The 26214-nt window shown below is 43.0% G+C and overlaps 1 protein-coding gene across 1 annotated transcript; it reads left to right on the top strand.

Annotated features, from left to right (window-relative positions):
* LOC122530630 (transmembrane protein 132C-like) lies at positions 1-26111 on the top strand (the record flags this gene model as incomplete). Its single annotated transcript, XM_043657749.1, has 8 exons — positions 1-158; positions 6758-7013; positions 13823-13966; positions 14057-14887; positions 15402-15840; positions 16690-17135; positions 18741-19021; positions 19803-26111. Coding segments are annotated over 8 exons (3213 nt in total), but the record flags the coding sequence as incomplete, so codon positions are not given.
* Positions 26112-26214: the final 103 nt, after the last annotated feature.

The following is a 26214-nucleotide window of genomic DNA, read 5'->3' on the forward strand; positions in this document are numbered from 1 at the left end:
CGTGTGTGTTGCAGAGCCAGGGTGAAATCCGGCGTGAAGATTCTGGACGCGTCGTCGAGCAACCCTGACTGGATCGTCGACAGCAAGATCAACGCGAAGAACACGATTGCCACGTTCACCGCCAGGCGAAAAGAGAACGCATCGCGATTACCAAGCGCGTAAGTACGTCGACATTTTTGCGCGAGGTGTTTCGTTGCTATCGATGATTGTACTCTACTTGGATTACTGGTGATTTGAACCAACTCTTTACGGACGATAACTTGAATCATGTTTTATTTTAAGAAATTGTCATTGTCAATGGACATACATATATTTTAGCGACAACAAAACGTCTCTACAACGAATTCGGTTGGGATATATTTCGTGAGTCGTTATTGAGGATTGACAGGGGAATGAAAATTAATCACGTGTACTCTCATTTTATTACGGAACATTCCAGAAACGGCAAAATAATTTTTATCTACATACATACATACATTCGTGAATGCAATTACGTATCGCTCACGACGAACGACAGAACATTAAAGGAACGCCAACGCGGCACACCTTTATTTCCGTAAACATAAAACGATCGTTAAGTGGCAGATCATTCCCGAAGAATCTCCATTATCTGGTGGTTGACGCGCAGCGAACGGAATGTCGCGACGTACGACCGTTCCTTTCCCCCATTTCGGTATCGTCTCTTCGCGTCTCTTCTCCAATTCTAAATCCTCCTCGGCTTCCTCGTGTCCCGGGTGAAATATAAAAATCGACGTCTGCGTTAAGGAGACCGCCCCACACCGGTCTCTTGGAGAGTCTCGGCGAGCCTCTGCAACTACTGTTGTTTATTCTTCTCCTCGGACGAAGATTTGCTGTCGGAATCGTGGTCGCCCAGTCCATCAATCTGCCTCTTGTACAGCCTCCTTTGGCACCTTCTTTTCTGGACGTTGCTATCGTTGCAGTTATTCTTCCGTCTCTTCTGTTTATTGTCGTTCTCGTCACTGTCACTGCTGCTGCTGCTGCTGCTACTACTGCTGCTACTACTGCTGCTACTCTTGTCACTATCGTTACTATCGTTATCGTCGCCGTTACTGTTGTCGTTGCCATTGTCGTTATTGTTATCGTTATCGTTATCGCCGTTGCATCTCTTCTTCGTTTCTAGCTCGCACGGAGCGAGCTCTTCTTCTTCCTGTCTTCCTGCCAGCAACTCGTTTCGCGTCGTACCGCCGTCTCGTATTCCTCTCTTAGCCCTTCCTCTTTCCTCGCTGCTGTTGGATTCCTGGCTGGAAGAATCGGCAGACGGTTGCTTCGATTGCACTTCCGTCCCGTTCCGCGGCGGACTCGCCTCGGCTTGCGGATACGCCTCGGCGTCGAACACGGAGTACGCCAGCGTCGCCAACAGCGCGACGATTATTAACGCGTTGCAACGCATGTCGTGTTCTTGCTTGGACAACTCGCCGGTTAGAGTGAATATAGTACTTCGTGATATAGTACTGAACTCGTCGGCTCGTCTGCTCGCCTCGTCGGTCTTATATACCGCGAACGGACCGATGATAAACATGTGATTGAAAGAAATATGCTTGGCGAGAGAGAGAGAGAGAGAGAGAGAAAGCAGTGGTACTCATGGGATCACGCTGGACCGAGATTAATTCTTCATTGGATTATTGCGAGTTCCCCGAACGTGGAATATCACAAATTAGGTCGCTTCTTCCTCCAATGAACGAATCCCGCGCCGTTGTTTCTCGCAAACGCGGGTACAAAACACGGGGTATCGAAACGTTGAGAAAAATAATGAGCTCGTTTCTGCGAAGTTTACGTGACGTGTCCTTTCATGCATTTTGCATTAACCTCTTGTACCGCGTAATAAAGAGAAGGAAGCTATCGATACGGGTACGGAAGAGTCGGCTTTGATTTTTCTGATATTCAGAGGCAAATGATGGAGAGGCAGGCGGTTCTCTTTGTGAGATGAACCGAGCATGATACTCGTGGAATAAAAAACTGATATATATATATATATAGATATTTTTGCTTTTGCGATTAAATAACTCTTTGACGAAGGTACTTGGAAATTGTCGAGGTTGTTCCCTGTACGAAAGAACCGAATGACAAATGTAAAAGTACGCAACATGTGGATAGAAAAGTAAGAAACTTGTCCTTTGCTCGCTTGTTCAAACAATTCCTCGAAGGTAGTAGGAGAGAGACGGTCAAGAAAGTTATTTCCTGTACGAAGCAAACGAATGACAAGTATAAAAGAAATTTGCTCTCGTGTTTAAACTAGGAATCGTTCAAAGTAGTTTTCCTCGCATGAAAATATTTAACGTATCGATACGACGGGAGCGTATAAAACAAGCAAATATTAAAATATGAAAAAAAACCTCACGCGCACCGGCAGACTCTCTCTCCCGTTCAAAGAAATTTTTCAACGGACAAACATGAACCGAGTAGATGGTATAATAATAAACAAACGAATGAGTACGAAATAAATAAATATTAAATGTAGAAAGATCCAATATGTCGATACGATGAAAACTGCAGGTCCTTTGCTCTCGCGTGCAAATAATTTTTTCGATCGCGCGGAACGGGGAGAGTACCAGAAACTGTTCGAGAATGGCGATTCTCGAGGGGTAATAGGGTCCGGAAATATGCAAACGACACCACCATAAATGAATGGTAGAAAGTCGAGAGAGAAAGAGAGAGAGAGAGAGAGAGAGAGAGAGAGAGAGAGAGCGGGGTGAGAATCGGAAAAAGATTTTATCACAGTCGAGAATCGAGGCGCGAAACGTCCGTTTCAGAAATGGTCCGCCGGAAAAGTAAAAGTAGTGAGTATCACTGTACGTTAGACGACGTTATCGCCTCTAACCCTGCGACGCTCCGATTTGATTCTCACTCTTCCTCTTTCTCTCTCACACTCTTTGCTAAAGTAGACCTAATGTCGTGCTTTTAATCGTCGATCGTGTGCAAACGTCGAACGAGCAACGCCGAGAGACCTATGCTCTCGATAAAACGGCATTATCGCCGATGAAAATCAAAAATTCGTTTGACTCCGTTGACTCTTCTTCCATGCGTTTATCTTTCTGCCAATTTTTTCGCGGCTTTTCCTTCAATTGCGTTGTCGTTTTTCAACTATCGCGATCCATCGTTCCAATTTCGATTGTTTCTTTCCTCTTTTTCTGCAACAAATGATCGATAAATCCCATGTATTCTCTATACATGTACTTCGAGCCGACGTAATATAAATGTAAGACTGAATGAATTATTCGTATTGCACAGGATATTGCGATAAATACTCGCTCAATAATAATAAATAATTTTTGTACATTTATAGAAAATTTCTTGGACGCACGTAACATGCGAGAATATACGTACAAATTATTCAAAGTTCCGTTTCCTTAAATTTGCGTACGAATAATATTCGCGTGAGATATTATATTAGAGGTTTAGCCAAGTCACTAATTTCCACATCTCGGCTCCGAAACTTCCACTGATATTTACAAACCGTACTCGTCCTTTTCCTATTTATACCGGTGAATGTGCGTACGAGCCGACCGCGTAACCGTGACTCGTTCAGTCCATGTTAGAACGTTGTACGGTAAACACGTGCCTAAACGATTTGTGAAGAATATATATTAAATGTTTAATACAATATATATATATATATATATATATATATATATATATATATATATATTTTAAAAGGATTTTTTTAACCATACTCTGCAACCAACAAATTAAAAACCCGAGAATGGTCCCAATTCATCCGTTTCGCAAGTTTGCAGGCAAGTGATGCAATTAGTTTATTACTACATACCTAGATTGTAAATAACAGGAAAACAAGATCATAAATACGATATTTCGACTCGTCTCGGAATATCCATCGAGCGATTTCCCCGCGATTTCGCAATCCTCGTGAATCTCGATGGGCTCTCAAGATAGACGGTTTTTCTCCCTCAATTTGCTAAAACCGACGGGGGGGAGGGGGGTGGAGGGCCGTCACGGTTGTTTCGAGCGGTAAATCCTCGGATAGTCTGTTCCACCACGTTGTGATCCTTGTTCCTCCGCGATCGGGACGTAGACGGATGGGTCGTTAATGCGTGTTCGACGTGGATTCGTGAAACGCTCGCGACTTTGTAGCACAGGCGTGTTCCGCTCCGTGTTACGTAACACCGGAGCGACTTGTAACTGGAAATACCCTCGTCGCAAGTTTCTCGTCCCGTCTCGTTGATTGTTCGACGAAATCCTCGTTAGTTGCACTGGAGCTTGAGAAATACTCAGGGAAGGAAGGACGCTTTATCGTTTGCAACTTCGTCCGCGCCCGTTTCTCCAGTTAGGGGCTGTTTCGCTGGATGAACTTCCACGTTTTACTTCGTACTCGTTCGCAGCTCTTCTTCTGTCTCTGGTTTCGGCGAGTTTTATTCGCCGGCCGCGTCGTCGATGCTAGGAGTTTTGCCGTCGAGCTGGATTTGTCACCAGACCATGCACACAACGCGCGTAATATGCAAAAATATACGAAACATCGGAAATATTTAAAGTACGAGAGATATATGTCTTTATTTCGATTTTGGTTCTTTAATGGTATAATAACAACAAGAAGAAGAATTATTTATTTATTTGACAGTGGCATCGTTTGGTAAGTAAGAGAAGTGTGTAATATAGTAACATGGAAAATTTGCATAAAAATCCGCGATATATATTTATCGCGTACACATGCTAACAATCGTAACTATTGCGACGCATATTGGAAAATTCTGATAAATTTTGCTTTTAAAGCTTTTGGATTTCATATTACGCGGGGGGTGTGCGTGTGGCGGAGAGGAAATAACGGATTTACAATACAATAGCGCTGAAAAATAAAAGCGGCGAAAGGCTTCCGATTGAATAACTATTTATTGAAAGTTCTAATGAATTTCACTTTATTTTGTATTTTATATTACACGTTGAAACTGTAATAATGGGTTTGTAATAAAATAACTAGAAAAAGGGAGCCGTGAGAAGCGTTCGCAAGGTTTGCATTTAATATTTATTTATTGGGTAACAATAACAAATTTTACGTCGTTTTGTGATGATGAAAGGCAGTGAAAAACATTCGATTTGTATTAAATTTATTCGATATCGATTGTTTTATATTTGTATGGCATATATACTGAAATAGTGGGTTCGTGATAAAATTGCTAAGAAGAAGAATCTTTCGAAAGGTTTAATCTTTGATTTGTATTAAATATTCATTTGTTGAAATAAATCTTACTTCTTACTTTTATGTCTCGTATCATAAAATAGATTTGCATATATTGAAATAATCAGAAGAGCGGTGAAAAAGGCACTCGGGTAAAATGAAATATCTATTTATTAGAATATTCTAAAAGATTTATAGGGCGCACATAAAATGATAAATTTATAATGAAATAGCTAAAAAGTAAAAGCAGCGAAGAATATCAATTTGTATTAATATCAATAGATGTTGGAATACTTACGAGAGGCAGTCCTCAGCAGTTTCTCCGCCATTTTGATGCCAATACTCAAATGCTCCATTTGGCACGGTACATAGTAGTATATTTTATCTGGATACCGCGTTGCATTGTCGTCTTTTCGCTTCTTTACAAAGAAAGCTTCTTTTCTTCTTTCAAAAATACAGCGCAATAAAAGGGGAGACATGACGTTTTAAAGTTAGAGCATGAAGTCTTTCTTTATTTATGAACCCTCTGTGTTCTTTTTTTTTTTAACGCGCTGTTTTATTTGCGTTGAAAGTTGAAAATTAATTTGCACGTATCAATTTTTTACGCGTGGAAAATATTTGAAGACTGACCCGGTAGATTGAAAATTTTCATAGTATAGTGTTGTATAATATGTAGAATCGTACGTGTATTCATTTGGTTTATTAATGAAATACAACAGCAAAGCAATAAATATACGAAATAAAATATAGATATATGGATATCTGATTTGCAAATTGCACGATATTATAAAGAGTTGAAAATTCACGAATTTTAGGTTAACTTAGTAACTTTTAAAAATGTTCGAAATGACAAAATTAAACGTGGAAGAATCGGATATGAAAATCTTTCCGTGGGAGATGTCTGTGACTTTTGTAATATTCAAAACCGACAGTTTCGACAAACTATTTGTCAACATTTGTCAAAATTCCAAAAAAGAAAAAAAAACCGCCAACGTTTCATCATCATTTGAGTTAAATCGACGACATTTTAACAGCATCACTCAATATCTACCTCCCAACGCACGATCCCAAAAATAAAATTCTAAATCATCGTGTGCAGAAAGTATTCCTACACTCGATGAAATACTGTCGAATACTTCAAACTGCTACAACCTCGCGAAAAAAAAAAAATATCACCGAAAAATTCACCTGGGTCCGTTTTAAAGCGCGAAGCCTCTACTTTCAGCAGTGGATTGATTTTTCGAGTTCGTTTCATTCTGAGGATGTTTTCGCGTCGTTTGAAAGAGAGTCGAACATAGATACTTTCTCTCCCGAAAATTGTCCCTATAGACAGTGAAAAATTTTGTCCACCGCGATTTTGATGATCGAAGTCTCCTCTTGAAATTTGTTGTACAACTCTTGCTTGATCAGGTTGTGCAAGTTTGAGAGATCGACGGTATTTCGTTCGAGTGTACGACGAAAATATACTTGTGAATTCACCCCATTTTTCCAAATATGTCAAGCGCGAGAAACACAAACGATGAATCACTCTGCGTCGTGTGGTTGTAATTATTGCCGGAGAAACAATCAAAGTCCTGTCATCGAGGATCGCATCTTTGTCGTTTGCAGATCGGCGGAGGAGATTCTAACGATGCTTTTGGAGGCGAGCGAGGAGGGGGTGGAAGGGAATTGGGACGGTGGTCGAATCGTCTGGAGCGTACGTTACGCTTTCGATAACGACTCTCAGCTAAATGGGATGGATCAGCAGAGATTGCAGCAGAGACAGATGCAGCACCATCATCATCATCACGCCGAGAGGCGAAAGCTACAGGTCCGCCTCGAAATACAGAAAGACGACATACAAGCTGTGTTGCCCATATCCAAGGTAAGCTCTACCACGCTCACTGGTTGTTTATCTTTCGAACGTTTCCTTCCCGATAACGTCCAGATAATGAAGATTACTCGACGTCCACCGAGATACGCCCATTACGTACCACTCTCTTCAAAATACCACTCTGCTCAAGAAATCTTCCGGGCACCTTTCTATTTTTAATATACTTGACGTTTGTTTTAGACAGTCAAATTTTCAAATTGTACGTGCATTTCGCGATGTAATTTTATATTGTAGATTTTTCGTCATGTAATATTGTATATGTAGCATAGCTTGTCCTAGAACTTTCGAGCGGAGATATATGCTGACAGTGAGTGGGAAAAATATACTGTCGTAAATTACTTCGCTTTAAAGAGAAACTTCCATTGATTTATTTGCACTTGGGCTTCGGACCATTCTTTTACCAGGTTATATATTTTATATCTTGTAGTATCGATGTTTGTAGTAACGTGAAAGTATTATACATTTATAATTATTTTCAACTATTTTCGTTTCACGATATGTACATACGCGATTTTTAATCGTATAGAGTGCGTGATACATTCGAAAAAGAAGTAATTCGTAAGCCCGCGTAAGCACCTTCGATGAAGACGGGAGGAAACAATTTCCAGTTGGCTACGTGCACTCTTGGAAAGTGATCGCTTGATCTCTTTAGCCGTCCGATAATCCCTCAAATTACACGTCCCGGCACTCGGACGTATAAATTTTAATTTTTCCCTCTGATTTTACGACCGCGCTATATCGCTCTCATCCTTAACGCCTTAAGCCTCGCCGGGACCTAAAAACCTTGTCTTCACCCCCCGGAGGAGAAGGATGAAACTTTAAGCTGGGGGATTTTGAATCACTGTGCCTTGAAACCTTTTACCTACACCCAGTGCAGATTATTTAGAACCCGCGTGTACTCTCTATGATCAAACGTTGACGACGCTTTGCCCGTGGTTCGTGAGATCCGTGGTTCGATGACAGAAGTTGGTTGGAGAAGTTCGATTGCTTTCGATTCGATGTGGACGTCGTCGAACGACAGGCGGAAAAGGGTGGCGATATAAAGAGAGAGAGAGAGAGAGAGAGAGAGAGAGAAAGTTTCCTGCTGTAATTCCGAACGGTTGTCGAAGGACACAACCGGATACGTGCCCGACGATTTTCATTCCCGCCAACCGTGCCTGGAACGTGGAATTCCACGACGGAATCCGCGACGGAATTCCACGAGAGAATCTGCTTTGGTTGAAAAATAAAAGAATCACCTAGCTAGAGAAAGAGAGAGAGAGAGAGAGAGAGAGAGAGAGGGAGTTTTAGTCTTGTGCGCGAACCAATATCGCCACTATCCTCTCACGTGTCCCTCTCTTCGAAATCTCTTGAAAAAGAATCCGTTAAGTTAACCGATAACCGACTGGAAAAAGCAGCGATCGATGCGGACCTGTACGTGGTATATGGTTTCCGCGATCTTTTTTACCAAACCGTGGGCCACTATGTCGAAACGCCTATCTACGACTTTCCCTGAAGAACTTTGGACGAGGGATGACGGAAGATAATGTATCGTGTGAGAGCCTCTTACTGTGATAAGTTACGATGGTGCGGAGGCGAGGAGGATTTATATTTTTTCGTCGTGAAAAAATAAGTTGAAAATATAATAGCGCGGTTATAGTAAAAATTCTAATTCTAGCTATGGAAAACGTGATACGTTCTAAAATTGGTTCAATTGGGAAAGCGGATGTACATAGCAGATAATTTTGACAATTGTAGCTCTTCATCAATAGTACAATATGTACAATGATAAATTTTAGTATGACAGATGCCAAGTGCGATAAGAGCGATATATTTAAGCGATTTAGTTATTTTTCTCATTTTCTGAAGTACTTGAATTATTCTTCTTAAAAATAACGTAGTATGTAGAAAATTTTCCCTTCTGCAAGTCTTTCACAATGAAAAATGTATATTTGAAGAGTGATACTGTAATTATCAAGTGCTCAAAAGTTATAATTGCGTTTGTCTAGAATTAAAACTTTCACTACTGTGCAAAACTCTCATTTTTTTATGAAATTCTTCTCACTCGTTCGAGTATCTCGCGATTCTAACGATTCTGACGTACAGTGTGTAATTCATTATTTCAGTTATAACAAATATCACAATATTTCATTAATTTTGATACAGAATTTTAGAACTTTTGCAACAATATTGTACAAAAATACAATTTGTTTTCGATGATTTTAATTTCCTACAGATAAGCGATTTTACATAAGTGCTTCAGTTCAAAATTCGTACACGTCCAAACACTAACATTTATTGAAAATCCAGCCTTTACACAATTTCGCAACTCGTCTCTGGAACCTAATTTTTTTCAGCAAGCAAACAAAGTCGTTTCATTATTGCGAAACGAAATTTCATCACCGAGCAACTTGACTAACCTGAATTTGTCCAAAGTGTCCGGATCCTTTTGAATTTTCCAGTCGTCGGGCTTCCCTCCCGTTAGTTTCATTACTTTTTCGATATATCTCTGCGTGACTATTCAAGTGACAGAGCAAACGAAACAGCGAACAAGAAGTTTCGTTTCTTACGTCGCAAATAACGCTCCAAGTTACCGCCTGAGAATGGTCGTGATTACAGGTCCGACTTCAGTCTTTGTCGTTGATAAACTAATAATGGAACGCGGATGGATTTTCCGCGTGGCAAAAAGGCACCGCCATTAAGTCGCAGCTCGCTCGAGCAAAGGGTTACGCGGTGTCGTTTTTCCTCCGAGATAAAGCACGGCTCTCTGGGTCTCTCCACGCGGTTTTTATCGCCGATCTGCCGGTGATACGGCATTCGAAGGGATTTATTCGCCAGTTCTTTCGCCGGGATTTCGAAAGCTTAGAGCACCAGAGGGTTAATTGATTTCGCAGGTTAATTCGGTCAGCCCTCGTCCGTCTCTTGTGTTTCTCTTATAAAACGTTATTAAATTACTTTGCTGCGCGTGACATCTATTTGTCTAAAAAAAATATGCTATACCAGAGAATTGCAAATAATATATTTCCTTCTGGTAACACCTTTTAACGCACGTTTACACTGATTCTTTTAAATAATTACTGCAAGTATCTTTTAATTTTATGTATTAAAATATCGTCGGAAAAATAGAATGGAAAATGCCGTGAACATATAAATGCGTATCGAATATAATTTTCTAACTATAAACTTGTATAAAAGAAATTGTAAGAACATTTTTCGATCGTTCAACGGGATTAATAAGAAATTTCGATAATTTTGGTATAAAATCTTTTTAAACACCGATTGTACGACAAAACATTGGAAAAATGACACGTTGTCACGAGCAGCAGTCTGATATCAATTCTTTTAGCATTGTGTCAATTCGACGCCGAGGAATAAATTAACAGAGAAAGAGAGAGAGAGAGAGTCTATCTCGCGAATCAAACTCGCGAAATCGGTCAGCTTCGCAGGGACCAGCGACGAGTAACGCTGTGTACACGACAATCAGCCGCGGAGACTCGTTGCACCAGCTGACTAATTGATTAATTAGTTCATTAATTCGCTTACATATTCCTTTGAAAGGCTGGCAGCGGTGGCAAGTTGTCGGAAGCTCGGCCGCTTCTTGATTATCCGTACTCTAATTGCCGTTGCTTTCGGCAGCCAGGTGGATGGGGAAGTTTTTAATTAAAAGAGACACCGTCTCTTCGCATTCGGCAAAGCTCTTTTCGTTCAGCTTAACTCCCAACTTCTATGCACCGTGAAGCTTACCGCGTAGCTGGCCAAACGCAAATCTCTCCACGCTCTCTCTCTCTCTCTCTCTCTCTCATTTAATCAACGGGAAGAAAATATTTTCGGCTGATGACGATACGTGGTAGCATGGTAGCACTAAGAGAAGATATTTCCGTTCAGACAGAATTCAGACTTAAAATACGATCGATAATACGTGTCCAGATTCAGAAGCTTGCGCATCGCCGGTATATAAATACGTGGGAGAAATATTCACGCGCATTTGCAACACGCCGCATTTCTCCAGTGTTGTTCCAATATAAATACAAAAATCCATTACTACGTTTCTACGCGACGTGTATCGCAGCTTAACCCGCTTGCGCGGACCATAACGAGTGACCGAACCGCTTTCTGTTTCTTTCGAAACTGGTCGGTACGATATCACTGGATAGAAATGATTATAAGAAGCAATCGACTTGTCATTTGATTTTGCCTGGGTTACATTTAAATATACTTGAAATTCTCGACGTGCGTGGCACGTCATTCCAGCGCAAGAGGCTAAACGTGGAAATATCTAGGCCAAGAGGGATAAGAAATGCGGCCTGGCTAGCCGGAAGTAGTAGAGCGGAGTCCACTTGGAACGACCTGGCGAGGAACCCTTTGACGAGGAGCAGCCCCTCGATAATGCATAGCTAAATCTCGTATACAGCCCAAGTGCAGAACCGGGTTAAGTAGATCAGAGATTCCTGATAAAGTTCGGTAGTTCGAAGCCGGCCAACTACTCGACTCTTGGTAGAGAAGAGGGCGAGCGAGCGAGGAGTTCGAGTTCCCCTCTCCGAACTGGAACTTTGATTCTCCCTGTGGCCGGCAGCCGTTGCCGAAGCGTCCCGACGTTTGTTTTAAACGCACGGCTCGCGCAGTCACGAATTTCGAGAAGCAAGTTTCACCCGCCGAACAACCGTGGTTCAATGGGATCCTATCTGGAACAAAAGCGGGCCGGCGCTGGAATTCGATCGCCCTGTCCTTTTGTTATCGAGCTGATCGCTAAATACCGTAATCGGCACTCTCATACTAGCTCTTTCTCGTCTCTGTCTCGAATGGGCTCTGTCGCACGATTCGGTAAATCTCGCGCGAGTTTTCCCAGGTCCGTTCAGGACGACCGAGTGTTGCAACAACTTGATAATGGGAACGATTTTTAATATTTTTTATATTTTGGAACGTGTCTGCGTTGTTCAAACTCTCTGCAAATTTATAGCGAGTGCTGGTTACTTTATGAAATTTAGGTAGAATCGCTCTGATCGCTCAGATGTTTCGCTTATTCGAATGTTCATCTACCTTCACCTTATTTCTTCTTCGTATTCGATCTTTTAGGACCTATGACCAAAATATTTTAAATAATTATTTAAAATATTATCCAAGATTAGAGATCAAAATTTCAGTTTCATTTCAAGTATATTTTACGTGTCCAGATACTTATAGACAACAGTATGTGTGTGTGTGTGTGTGTGTGTAGGTGAAAATTCAACGTGACGAGAATCGAAAGAAGGCCAGAGGGGCAATTTTAGGTGGAAAAAGTTTAGATGGACCGGGTCCATTCCGGAATGGTACTCAATGGATGGGTCCTTTTTTTTTCCGCGCTTACTCGTCGTAAGATGCAGCTCATCGATGCCAAGCAGAGGCGCGGATCCAAAAGAGATATAATAGTACCGTGGGGTGGCGGAGGGTGTACGTAGAACCGGTAGACAAGCGTGGGTGTAGGTGGACGGATAGAGAGCCGCTCGGGGTCAGAGATTTAAATTCCCTCGCTGCAATATCCGAGTCGTTTGATGTTCCTTCCAAAGGGCAGACTGTACGGAAGCCAACTTGGAAATGGCTTCTCGTGTACCGGACTGCTCTCTCTCTCTCTCTCTCTCTCTCTCTCTCTCTCTCTCTTTCGTCCCTCGTCCTGCCATCCCCCTTTCTACCGAATGGTCCCTCCAAAGTACACACGCCTGGGCAACGAGTATGATGTACAGCCAGCACGTAGAATAACTTTCATAGCTAGTATCACTATACCTACGTATGTGTGTGTGTATGTGTGTGTACACAGGGTGTCTCTGAAATTAAGGGATGATTCTATCTACTGGAAGGAATGATACGTTTTCATTCGAGACATCGAGTTCTCGAGTGAATCGAGTTTGGAAAATTGTCAACTATACTTGAATTTTGGTGACCGTAATAGGAGTGAGTAATCGATAGGATTTTATTCCGCAGGCGGAACTGCATCAACGATTCGTCGAGTAAAATTTTTTCCACAAATGAGAGAATCGGATTTTTAAATTAAAAATTAAATTTAGATTTTTAAATGAAAAAGTCTGTCAATGTTAGAAATATCAGAGTGATCAGAAAGATCAATTTGTTGTTGCAGTGTATTTTTAAAGAGTTGTGTGTGATTCCTTCTTACAGTAAATTCCTCCTTACACTAAGAGTAAAAGCTTGCGTTCTTTGGTGTATCACAAATTTCCTTATTACTTACTAACTTTAGTTAGAATTAAAAACACAAAAGTCCAGGGATTAGGAGAAAGGTTTGCAATAAAATGCATTTATTTGTTTCTTCGAAATCTGTGAAATATCTACAAAGAATTCTGCTAATAAATCTGACAGTTCTGACATTGAATAAAAAAACAGATATTGTCCCTTCTTTTCCACTTGTAGTTACCAAAGCTGTACCAAAACTTCAAACACACCCTGTACATGCGAATGCATACCGAGAGTACACGGGCACCGTGTATACCTACGAAATGGTCGAGCGACGTGGAACATATTCGTCTAGGCCCTCGCGGAGAGACCCTTTAAAAGCCTTTCCCTCGAACCCGAGGCCGCGCGACCATTCGCGAAAACTTTTCTGACAGCCGGCGCGCTTCTCGCTTGGGAGCAAACAAAAGCTTCCAACGAGGAACGAGAGATCGGCCCTTTCCTAAATCGGCCGACGGGCTGGGCCGACATTCTCAAATGGAGTTGGCGAACGCTTTAACAAGGTCCGGGAGGAGACGAGTGAGGTCTGGGACCGAGGACGGGTGACGAGGAGAGAGAGGAAAGGGCAAAGGCTTCGGCTTTAATCGAATTCGTTTTCCTCGCAGAACTGGGAGGTGATGAACACCGCGGTGTTGACGGGTCGTCAAGTGTCCCAGGGGATGAAGGTGTTTATCGTGAGCCAGGCTGGAACCGTGGCCGACGTTACGTTGCAGTCCTCCTGTCACTCGGAGGACGAGAGCGTGCTCAAGGTGCGTGGCTTTCCAGCTTGCAACGTCCGCTCGAACAGAAGCGACGGGATCGCCTCTGACACACGTCACGGTTACGTGTTATGTTTTCAGGTGTCGTCCTCGTGTAGCAGCGTGTACGTGGATGGCACGGAGATACGGGGCTCGAGCAACGCGTCGGTTCTCGTTAAGTACGGCACTTACACCGGGCTGGCTAAATTCACCGTTTGGATGCCGGAATTCCCGCTGGAGATGACCGTGGCGGACACCAGATTGAGTCAGATTAAAGGCTGGAAGGTGCCCGAGGAGCACGCCGTCGGTACGAAGAGCAAACGCAGCTTGAACGCCACGAACTCGCGGCAGAACGACTCGAGGACCAGCAAGAGAAGCGCCACCGAATTGGAGGACACCTCGATGGACATCGAGGACACGGACGTGATCCTCGAGGAGGACGAACAAGAGGAAAGGTTTCGAGGGAACGATGGGAACGGATGGGATGCGATCAATTCCATAGACAGAGGGCCCTCTACCAACTGTAGACTCCGGTTCCAACAGAGCCCGATCGAAGTACACGCGAGATTTTTGGCCACCGATCACGATTCCGGAAGGGTGTCCTATTTCGTGAACCGTCGTACTTGGTTGCGCGTGACGGACCTGGTGAACGGGATGCTTCGCGTGTCCGACCCGAGAATCGCTGACTTGCTGCAAGGGAGGATTGTTCAAGGTCGCGGAGTAGGTAGAACGGAAGTGCAGGTTCTTTCGCCGATTACGAGCAAAGTAATCGGCGCGAAGGAGGTGCGAGTGGTTAACGATCGAGTGGCGGTCACCAGGCTGTCGGTTAGAGTGGTGTCTGGTTTACAGCTCACTATCAGTCCGGACACAGCTATAGAGAACGGATATGTTGCAGAGACGTCGGTCACGAGGAAACTCACTGCTCAATATCAGGTGAGGTGCAGGGTCTCTTTAATTAATGAGAAACAATTAGAAACGACTGATATCTGTGCGCTTCACTTTGTATTTGACGAGTGTTTTGGATTCTCCGAGGGAAGATTTATTAATCTTTGAGAATACATTCATCTTTAAATATATATATATATATACCTTTCGATATATTTGTTTTAACACGTGTTATCCTCTAATTTCTATCAAGTAAATTTATTTACAATTTCAAATGGGAACTAAACGAGGGTTAATATATCTTTATGAGAATTTATCGTTTTGCTAATACAACTGAAGAAAAAAAGAGACCAAAACAGGAATGCATTTGATTCACCGAAGATTTATTTGAAGAGCAAGCTTTTATTTCATATATTTTTACAATGCAGACACATTTACACCATTTGATAATCATCGAGATATTTCGGCTGTTAGGTAGCAAGTTACATAAAATGTGTGAAACGCCAACTTTCGAATTTTAAGGTAATTTGATTAATTTTTCGCGCATTCGCGCGGAACGCAGGAGGGCTTGCTAGACATAGACATGGAATTTTCGGACGGTACGAGGACACCGCTGCGAGAAATCGCTGTGAACGACTACCATTTGTTAGTGGAGAGCCTGGACCCGGAGGTGGTGGCGTTTGCGCCGATGGTCGCCTCTCATCATCCTCGAGTGATCGCGGTCGGCGAGGGACGAGGCGATTTGTTACGAGTCAGCCTTCAATTGGCTGACGCCTGTCGCCTAACCGGCAGGAGGTCTGGGAAAGGATCGCAAAGAACGACCGCCGCAGCCCTGGCCAGCGCCTCGGCCAACGTCGAGGTGGACTTTGCCTCGAGCGATCTTCCAAATCGACCGGAGTTCGTGCAGAACGACGGGGGCGGTACGGTCGGTTCTCATCATCACAGGGAAAGGAAGACTAGCAGGGGAGAAATGTCGCCCGACTTGCGCGATATTCTCATCGGTAAATAGATCCAGTTCTCCTCCGACGTTATACATATCTCTCGCACTATTTTCGTTTCGGTGAATGCCACTGCGTATATTTTGGTAGCGCTTTACACTACCCTGTAAAACTACTTCCATTTCCCTTCGATTTCACTGTCGCCGTCGATATGGAGATCTTGCGTAAATTGGATTATCTATCCGGATCGTTCAACCAGTTCGTGCGATCGTTTGTTTATCGCGGTGAGTTTGAATCCTCTCAGGATCAAGGGAAGTAATTTTCTACCCTGTCGATTTTGCGATGCAACCATATTTTTTTCTCTCTTTTTTTTTTCCCCCCGCCGGGCCGGTAGGTGAAATTGTTTTATTAAAGGCAACGATACATTTATTTATAAACTATCACGCCAACTGCGCGCAATATAATCACACGTTGCTCCGAATAACCAGAAAAATCGATTACACGAATTTATTGGACGACCTATATACCGCCGCATACATATATCTCGCTTCCCATTGCCTTTCGTTTCTTCTCTTTAAATCTCCGTTGCTCGTGATTCTGCCATCGCTTAAAATCCTCTCCGTCGCTTGATCCTTAATCACTTGGCGAACTGATGGGTCCACAGACTGTAACGGACGAGAATCCCTCGGCCTGTCAGCTTCGACAGTCGCTTCTCTCTCTCTCTCTCTTTTTCTATTTCCTTCTGCCCTTCTGTGCATGACGCGAAGCGTTTCGGTGTCGCTTCTCTGCAGGCAGCTGGTGTCGGTGCGGGAGGATTACGCAGCTTGCCGGAAGCTGCCGCGGTGTCTACTTGCAGTACGCGTTTCTCACTCTTCTCCTCTCTCTTTCTGTCTCTTTGTTTTTTGTGCAAAGGGCTACCGCTGAAAGACGAGAACGGGCACGAGCACGAGCACAAGCACGAGCACGAACCTTTGGTGCAGGCACGGCAGCACCGCACGGCTATAGCTAATGGCATGTCTTCAGGAGGAATGGGCGGCGTCGGGATACGGCATCACGGTGGAGCGCGTATGAGCCCGCTCGAGATCGGCATGTACGTCCTTCTGGCGGCCTTCTGTTTCGCCATCGTCGTCTTCGTCGTCTCCTGCGTGGTGTACGCGAGCAAGTTCAAGCCACAGCCGCCTGACTCGCCGTTAGCCGGATCGGCGCTTCCGGTGCTGTCGGGCGCAGCCAGGGCCAGAGCAGCAGCCAACCAGCTTGCATCGGGCAGGAGACCTCCCAGAGAGTCGACCACGAACGCGCACGACTGGGTATGGCTGGGCAGAGCCACCCTCGAGAGAGCCGCTTGCGGACCGCAACAGGTACGGATCGTCGATTTCGAGCTAATTCCGGGCTTTTCTGATTTTCGTTCGCGACTCGGGCGACTGATTTTTCACAGACGGATTAATGGAGTTAACGTTTCGGAGCATTCATGCTAGCGTGAAAAACGTTTTACTTTTTTTTTTTTTTTTTTTTGATGTTTGAACCTGCATAGTGGAGCATTACTCGCGCCATCTTCAAATCGCGAAATTAAAGTGAGACTATTTCATTTTAACCACCGTTTAGCTGAAAATTCTTCGTTTGACATGAAACTGGATAGACATAGAATTATACGTTATAAAATCTAATAGAAAATAGAAAATTGTCGTGTTATTTTTTTCTTTTTCTTTTCACATTTGAAAAATGTTTGCGTTTAAATTGCGAATTGAGCTGTGATACACTATATACGTGTCGTTCGCGACTCAAGTAGTACACGCGCTCGTTTGGCCAGACGTGAACTTGCTAGATGCCGTGTGGAACTGCTTCGTGTAAATCTGTGTCGTTTCGAAACGCAGTGGTAAATTGCCACGACAACTCGTTTATTTGCCCTAAAGGCAATCGTGACTATGATCGTGACAGCATAATACATGAGCGACGTTAAATCAATATCGGCACGTATTTACATTTCTGCGTATCGTATTTTTAAAATACACACGACTCGGACGAGTGTATCAGGAAAAACATGAAACTTGGAAGTTTACACAAAAATTGTTTACCTTGTATTTTACTTTTTGTTGAAAGAAACAGAAGTTAAAAAAACAATGGTCGCATGTTGCTCTTTTTTTCTTTTTTAATTTTCCAGGCCATTGTTTTTACAAAATGGAGTTTTCAACGGAATAAAATAGAGAATCGAAAACAGCAATGAATAGTGTATTGGAACGAGTATTATTATTTCAGATAAAGATATTTCTGATGGAAAAAGGAATATGTTATTTCAAACGTGGGATGGTTTTATTTTATTATTATACAACAATGAATATAAACAATGAATTAAAATTGACAGGCGGATGGACGTTCGCTATCTTTTCTCGGCCCAACAGGTAGATGAATGAACTTTTGCCAGAAAATTTAGTTTTTTCTGATAAATATGCATTTTTATTTATTTTACACTGCCTGTCACGTTTAAATGTTACTCCTCTTAATTACCTAGAAAACAAAAATTGCGTACGTACAATTTGAACGATTTGAAAAACGTACAACTTTGACTTCACACTTCAATTATTCTTTCGGATAACAAAACTTTAAATTTCATATAAATACTAATATTAATTGAAAGATATTAGTTCTCTCTGCGTAACGTATAAAATTCATTTCGACTCTGGTATATTGAGTAATTTTCACGTGTATTGTCCTCGTTATTTTTAATTATATCTTTTAAGTAGCTGACAAATGGCATTACGATGAATAAGAATCGTCGTGATTCGTAAAAATTCTGCGAATATACGTCGACGCTGATTTTAACCATTTCACGAAAATTCTTGTCTAAATGTCTCGTAAAGGTTCCTGCGAATCGTTCGTCTAACATCGTTCTGTACCGTGCAATTATGTGGGCGATGATCCTTGAGTTTCGTAACTAGACCAAACTAAATTGAGAATTCATGTCTCAGGTAAGAGTGACTAGCAACCCTCTGGCTGGCGAGAACGAGGGAGAAGCAGCCGAGCTGGCAACTTGCTTCGACAATCCGAACCATATCGAGCTACCATCGGCTGGACAACGTAGCAATGGATCCGGGCCAATAGATACGACGACTTATTGCAAGAGAGACAAGCTTCCGCGGAACAGTTTCGCGACCAAGCCGGTATCGAAACCATCGACCATGGTGTCGGCAACTACAATCGCCACTCCAGCATCCATGGCTACGTCCACCGTTCCTTCGACGCGAAACGAGTAATTATTGTTTCATTTCGCCTTTCAATTATCGGTACTTCATCCCTGCTGTTCTCCTCGCGTCCTGCGCGATATGATATATTATATTTATAGTTATTAAGACAGAGGAGACTCCGTGTAATATCGGCCACTCCAGGGGCTCTTTCGCTTCGTAATTTGCATTAACTGCGATAAAAATGAAATTTGAAGAGGTTGATTTACAGTATAAATGGATCTTGATAGACGGAGGGAAATTGCTTTCCTATCGGCCAGGGGCGAGAAGTAACTTTAATAAACGAATGAATAGTCGGAAGGAAGAAAGTGCTTCCCAGGAGGGAAAAGTTATTTTTATTTTGATTACGATTTTATTTTAATTGCTGGACTTGTAATTTGATTTTAATTATTTGGCAATGTCTTAATTTCAATTTCTCGACGCAATTTTCACCAGTATATTTATTATTATCTTTAATTTTCAATTTCGATTTAAATCAAAGGAATAACCATGCACGTTATAATATTTTGTTTAAAACATTTCCGTACTTTCTTCATATCCGACGTTACCGATATTTTCATCATTTAGACATTAGTTTAGCGAAATTTCCCTTGAAATGGATGGAGAAAGATCATTTTCTAAGAAAATATTTCGCACACTTTTCACAAATAGTCTCTGTTTGTTGTAATGCGAGTTGAAAAGATATTTGAAAGAGTACAATGACGGGGAAACGGAGCAGAACAGGAAGGTTTGAATTCTAAAACCCTTTCGCCGCTATAAATATAATGTAACTCTTTCACCTTAACCCAGCAACGACGACATCCCGCCACCGTTACCACCGCACGGGATTCCTGTGAGTTCGGCGATGGCCTCGGCCACTGCAGCTGCCGCGACGACCAACAACAACGGCAACGAGGACTACAAACCGCCGGTGCCGCCTCACAGGAACACGGGGGTGATCGTACGACTGCCGGAAACACCCAGGAAACATCGTCACAGGGCCTCGAGCGGCAGCCACCACGGGAACAACCAACGTCACAGCAAGCAGATTCACCATATCAAACCGCACGGTAAAGCTAGAGTAGGTAGTCCGAAAGAAAACGACGCGGAGGACGAGGAGTTCGTGGAGCTAGTGAATCACGATGACAACAGGCATTCGAAGGACGGGAGAGCCAGAGAGGTGAAGAGGGCGACGATCGTCGGTAATCCAATGTTCTCGTCGTTCTCAACGAACGCGGTCGCCTCGTCGATGAACGTGTCCAGCCCGACCGTGGCCTCATCGTCCTCGTCACCGCCTAACTCGTCGCCGTCCTCCTCCGCCTCCTCCTCCTCCTCCTCGTCCTCAACGTCGTCCGCGTCCTCGTCCCACGAGCAAGAGGAGTCGGTGGCGCTGGACGACCTGAACCTGGGCATGGACTACAACCAGATCATGCAGTACTTCGACAACCTGAAGGAGTCGAACGCCTAGGTGATGGCGTTCGGCCTCGAAGAAGGCCGAGTAGTCAAGGTCGATGCGAAACCCCGGAAACCTCGTTGACCGGGCAAACGGCGTTACGGATACGAACGAAGCTTGGCCGTTGAACGTTTTCTCCGCTTCCTCCTCTCGCCACGTTAGCACGTTCGCAATGGAGAACCAACCTCGTTGGCCGAGCTCGACCGCCGTTCGAACGACCGTTCCGGAAGGTTTCGTATTCTATAGGCTATAATCTAGTCAGCTTCCTAGCAGCACATCAAGAGTATCGCGCAAAACGCAAATGGACACGAGACACACACACACACACACATACACACACGCACGCATACATACGAAACAAACGTACATATATACATACATACATGATCACACGCGTACAGGGAGGAAGACAGCCGCGACAAGGAGACACGCTAGCTATAAAAAGAGCGTGTTCCCGACACGAATCACATATCGCGCGTTCGAGTAATTCGTGCGTTCTCTGGTACGTAATAAATAATAATAATACCCGCGTACGTAATAAAAATTAACACGAATATTTCGTACATACGTATTTACGTATATTACACACACACGCAGAGGCTTCAAACGTGTGATCGCCGATGGCCGGGGCTAGGTAGATCGCGCGCCCGATTCGACCACTTTCGCTCTTCTCCATTTCCTCGATCGATCGAAACCTCAGCCGATCCTCCTCGCTTCAGCCTCCGTGCGCTATCGATCTCCTCGCTCAAGCCCTTTTCCTCACGGCAATCGAACGAGCTCGATTTTTCCACCCCTTTCCTCCCCTTTCTTTCTCTCTCTGTCTCTGTCTCTGTCTCTGTCTCTCTCTCTCGTTCCTGCCACGCGACAGGGCGGGCATTCACCAAAATGCGGCTGGACAAAAACCCGACTCCTCTTTTGTCTCGAGATCGATCCGCGGCCTCGACAGCGATGTTCGAACCGCCGCCGAATGGCGCTCGTCTCTTCTTTTTTTTTTTTTCGCGTCGTCTTTCCATTCTCTTTTGTGTGTTCATCCGTGTGCTCGATCCATCGTCGATTCCTAACGGAAAGATAAAGCTTCTCTCCGCTCTCGTGTCCTCTCCCCCCCCCCCCATCCCTTCAAGGTTTTCCCGTCGTTTCACCGAGTTTTATTTTTAAACAGTCGCTCGCGCCGAGTCTTCCCGACCGTAAATTCCAGTCGCGGCAACGAGCCGCGAAGATCGATATCGAGAGAAGCGACGTCGGGTACCAGGGCCATTTTGCTTTTTCTTTCCGATCTACGCCGCGGGGAGAACGATAATATTTATTCGATCGCTCGTAACATCAGAATGTTTGTAAATTTTGCTTTGTAAGACTGTGTACATATATATATTATATATATCGCGACCTAGCGCATGTTAATTATGAACTACAACTGATTGCAAATTTGTATGGCAAACTCCGTAGAAGCAAACTAACCGCGCATATCTAATCGCTCGATGGAGCCGAGCGAAAACGCGAGTAAGGGCCGCGTGCACCTTTCGATCTTTCGGCGTTTCCCCTCTCTTCTTGAGCCTCATCGTTTTGTACGAATCTCGTCGCGAATCGCTCTTCACGTTCCTCGTACGAACTTATTTACCGTTCGTATCTCGACCTGACATATTCCACGCGCATACATGGAGATTTGTCTGAGAACAAACTGAGGAGAATTTCGTCGTGTTAGAACGAAACAGGTCGTTGGGATACCTTGTTAACTCGTTAATCGGGGAGATCGAATGTAAACTCCGCTGAATGTAATTTTCCTAGCATTTCTGTTGTATAAATTGTATTTTAGTTATACTTGAAAATCATATTTTATAAAGATGTATCGTCATTGAGTGATTAGTCAATTTTTAATGGACTTCTTTTAGCTCAAAAATCGAACAACGTACCGTAATACAACAGAGTTTCGCGATTATTCCTTTATGAAATCTCTACTACGGGAATATAAATTATCATTTCCTTTTTTCCGTGATCTTTATTCAAGGAATGAAGTCGATTTAATTTTGCTCCGTTTCTCCGACCGCATCGTATTTTTCTTCCAACGGGACGAGTCCTCTTTGCATTTCCTGCAAATCTAAATTTCTTTTCCTTTTCTTTTCTTTTCTTTTTTTTTTTTTTTTTTTCAAATTGCTCGTCGAAACAAGAGCAAGATCACAATGTAAAAGTCAGTTAATTTCTCTTTATTAATTCCTAATTCTGTAATCGCGACACAGCGTACAGTTAGAGTCAGAGGATGGCCTGGTTAACGAGTCAAGGAGGGCGGGAGATTATCGGAAGATCTGCAAGCTGCAAAATGGGAAACGCTAATCTCCTAAACGAGTTCGCGCCGGCCCGAGACGCTGCTCCGATATCGCTTTTAATTACTATTCGCCCCTCTCTCCCATCGATTGGATTCCGCAATTGTCCCCGTACGTGCCACCGGTCGCGAGTGCACGTTTTAAACGCGTCGCGAGTCGGTGCACGTGCTTCCTCGCGTGAATGCAAGCGCAATCGCATCTGTGCCATCGTTAGTTACATCGTAGATGTAATCGTCCTCGTTCATGTTCGTCTATACATACATATATACATATACACTTGTACACCCAGAGAGAAAGAGAGACTGGAATGGAATAAGTCCACGTGAGAGAGAAAGAGAGAGAGAACGAATGAATGGATTAGAGAGATATGCAAACTACACGCACACCTTATAGCTTTCGTTCTTCCGCACCGATTTGATTTCCTCTTGTGAATCCAATCGCACGCCTCCTTCCTCCCTGCCATCGTGAACAGTTATTCGACAGGCTAACCCGTACTCCAAATTTTTTTCTAAAGTCATTTACGAGTTCTTTTCTTTCTTTTTCAGGAAGAAAGAGTTTCTCTGTTCTTTACACTTCTTTGAATTCGTTTCACTACCTATATCGTATACCATTTAAACCAGGTATTTTGAATTCTGTTGTATTGAAATTCACTACATACATCTTTGGTATTTTTACCCGTCACAGGCAATTATTTATTTCAATTACATAAATAACTCCAGCACGAAGATTGGAAAATTTAGAGAAAGATTGTTCTTCTTACGTGTAATATGAAATTTGAATCTGTGTATTCTCTCTGTTGGTTTCTTCAGCGTGGGCCTGTTTATATACAAGAACGATCGTATCTTGAGACGATCAGCGAAGGTGCGCAGGAATCGTAACAATCCGATCTATAAATCCACGCGATGCCTAAAGGATCGCTCTATCTTATATAGGCATTTAAGGACTATGTGTTTAAGTATGTATGTATCTGTAAGTTGTGTGTTAGCATGTCAAGCGTGAGATATAGTGATGTAATGCCGATGAACACTTAAAAAAGAAAAAAAAGAAAAAGAGAGAAAGAGAAAAGACGCCCGAGTCGGCGTTTAGAGCACGCGAAGGCACGTCAACCCTTTGCGAAGAAGTGATTTTTCTTTTTTTATTTATTTATTTTGTTAATGATATTTCCTTTATCGAAGACTCTGATCTTTTTAAATTGAAACATTTGTCGATTAGAAATATAACGTACTTTCCATTTCGTACTAACATTCCTTCATTTCCTTAAATCGAACGTCGCGGACGAATGTTCTCACCCTCAACGCTAGAGCTACCAAAGTGATCGAGATAAAAAAAAAAACGACTTAAATAATAAATTCACAACGATGCGACTTTTCTACGTTTGATTGACTTTTTGATTGATGCAAGTTTTATAAACTGTAGTCGCCGGTAGTTCCAGCGCCGAAGGAGACAGCAAAGGGTTAAAGGGCAGCCGCAGACAACGTAAGATACCCCGCCGAGAATCTAGTCTTATAGCGTAACTGATGCATTAATTATTAAATACTAATGAACGCGAAGCGCGATCTACATTGCCTTTCGCCTGACTATTACTATACGTATCCTCGAATCGTCTGGCGGGGTGAAGTGGCGGTCGTTTTCGCAGCTCTGCCCGCGGCCATCGTTTCCCTTTTCCCTCGAGGAGCAATCGAGAGACGACTCCTCGCGCCATCGAGACAGCGGGACGTTAAAACGAATCAATCATATCGAGTACCGTGAGAAGTGAGACAACAAGCGCTAATTTACTCTTAAAATTAGAACGTACGCCAGGGAATCTCGTCCTTCGGACGAGACGAGCACGGGAAGAAAGAAAAAAAGAAAGAAAGAAAAACATCAATCCCCCCGTAGGACGAGGAATCCCGCGCAGAGCCGGAAAAAAATAGTATTTACGATAGAAAATAGTGGAGTGCTTGCGAAGCTGTTTCGCGCGAAACGAAAAGCTGTTGGATGTTTCGCTTTCTGCGATGTTTAAAAAAGAAAAAGACAAAAAAACTAAAAAATAAATAAATAAACAAGCGAAACCGCCCCCAATTCGCCGTTACACTATCAACGTACAAACGATCTTACAGTTACTATTTTTTACTTAGAATACTATTTCCTCCAGCTCTGGCTACGGCCAAAAACACACTGTATATATATATATGCATTTCGTTTGATTTCTCGTTCGAAATTCAGCGAGATTGCAAGGAGGAACGACATAATTCCTGTTCCTTGATAACACTCGCTTTCGGTAAATTCATCTCTGCTTCGTTCGATCATTTGTTAATAGCCTTCACTTCGGTGATCTAACTACGATCCGCAAAATGAAATTGCCGAGTCTTTTCGAAGCACGATGCAACTCATAGCGCCGAATTTTATAATATTTACACGATAACTCTCTCGAGGAGCTTTGTTTCAATGCAAGATGAAATTCGCTGGATCCTCGAGTTCACTCTCGCTCACGGGAGGGGGTGGGGGGGGGGGGGGGGGGGCACCCACTGTTTGAGTCGAAACTGCCGGTCTCTCTTTTCTCCTTTTTTTATTTTTGATAAGTTCCCACCGATCAGGGAGGATTATATTATAAATATATAAATATATATATATAAAAATATATATATATATATATATATATATATATATATATACGTATATTGTAATAGAATATCGTCGCAATGCTGAATTCTGCATTCACACACATTCCTCAAGACACGATGTCGCTGTATCTACGTTAAGTGTGATAAATGCGGATAAAATAGATAAACGATTGACGAGGCGTCGACGGCAACGACGACGACGGCGACGGCGACAAAAGCACGACGAGGACGGCGATGACGACCGCGTCCACGACGACGATGGCAATAATCGACGATGCTCTCGCGTATCACTTGCCCTCTTGCAAACGCTCTGTGCATATCTATTTATCGTTCTTCTCCAGCTGAAAATGAGTCTCAGATTTCTCGTGAATAACCGAAACGCTTGAGAACCCTGATTCACTCTGTACTTATCGATTAGTCCTGTATATTTATTGTATTGCGAAGGAAAAGATGATGATTATCCTTAGTCTATCACACGATCATAATCATCGTTGCTGTTATTGTTATTGTTATTGAGATTGTTGTTGTTGCTGCTGCTGTTGTTATCGCTGTTTTCGACACTGTTTTACCCTGATCGTTTGGGGTTGCCGTCGTGGTGGACGTCGCCATCGCCATCGGCATCGGCGTAACCGATACGCTAATTAAACAATAAGATACGACTATCGCCTACTCAATGTACAATATGTAGTATTTACCTGTTGTTACCACCAAACCGTCATCAAAGATATATAAAATATTGTAATTGTAACAGATCGCCGTTGCTATAATTCTTCTCCAACTCCATTCTCCATTGGACTCCATTAACGAACGAATCACAGAAGGTATTACAGTCATTGATAAATAATAATTTG

The sequence above is a fragment of the Frieseomelitta varia genome, unplaced genomic scaffold (genome assembly GCF_011392965.1).
Source record: "Frieseomelitta varia isolate USP_RPSP 00005682 unplaced genomic scaffold, Fvar_1.2 scaffold_349, whole genome shotgun sequence".
NCBI classification, from domain to species: Eukaryota; Metazoa; Arthropoda; class Insecta; order Hymenoptera; family Apidae; genus Frieseomelitta; species Frieseomelitta varia.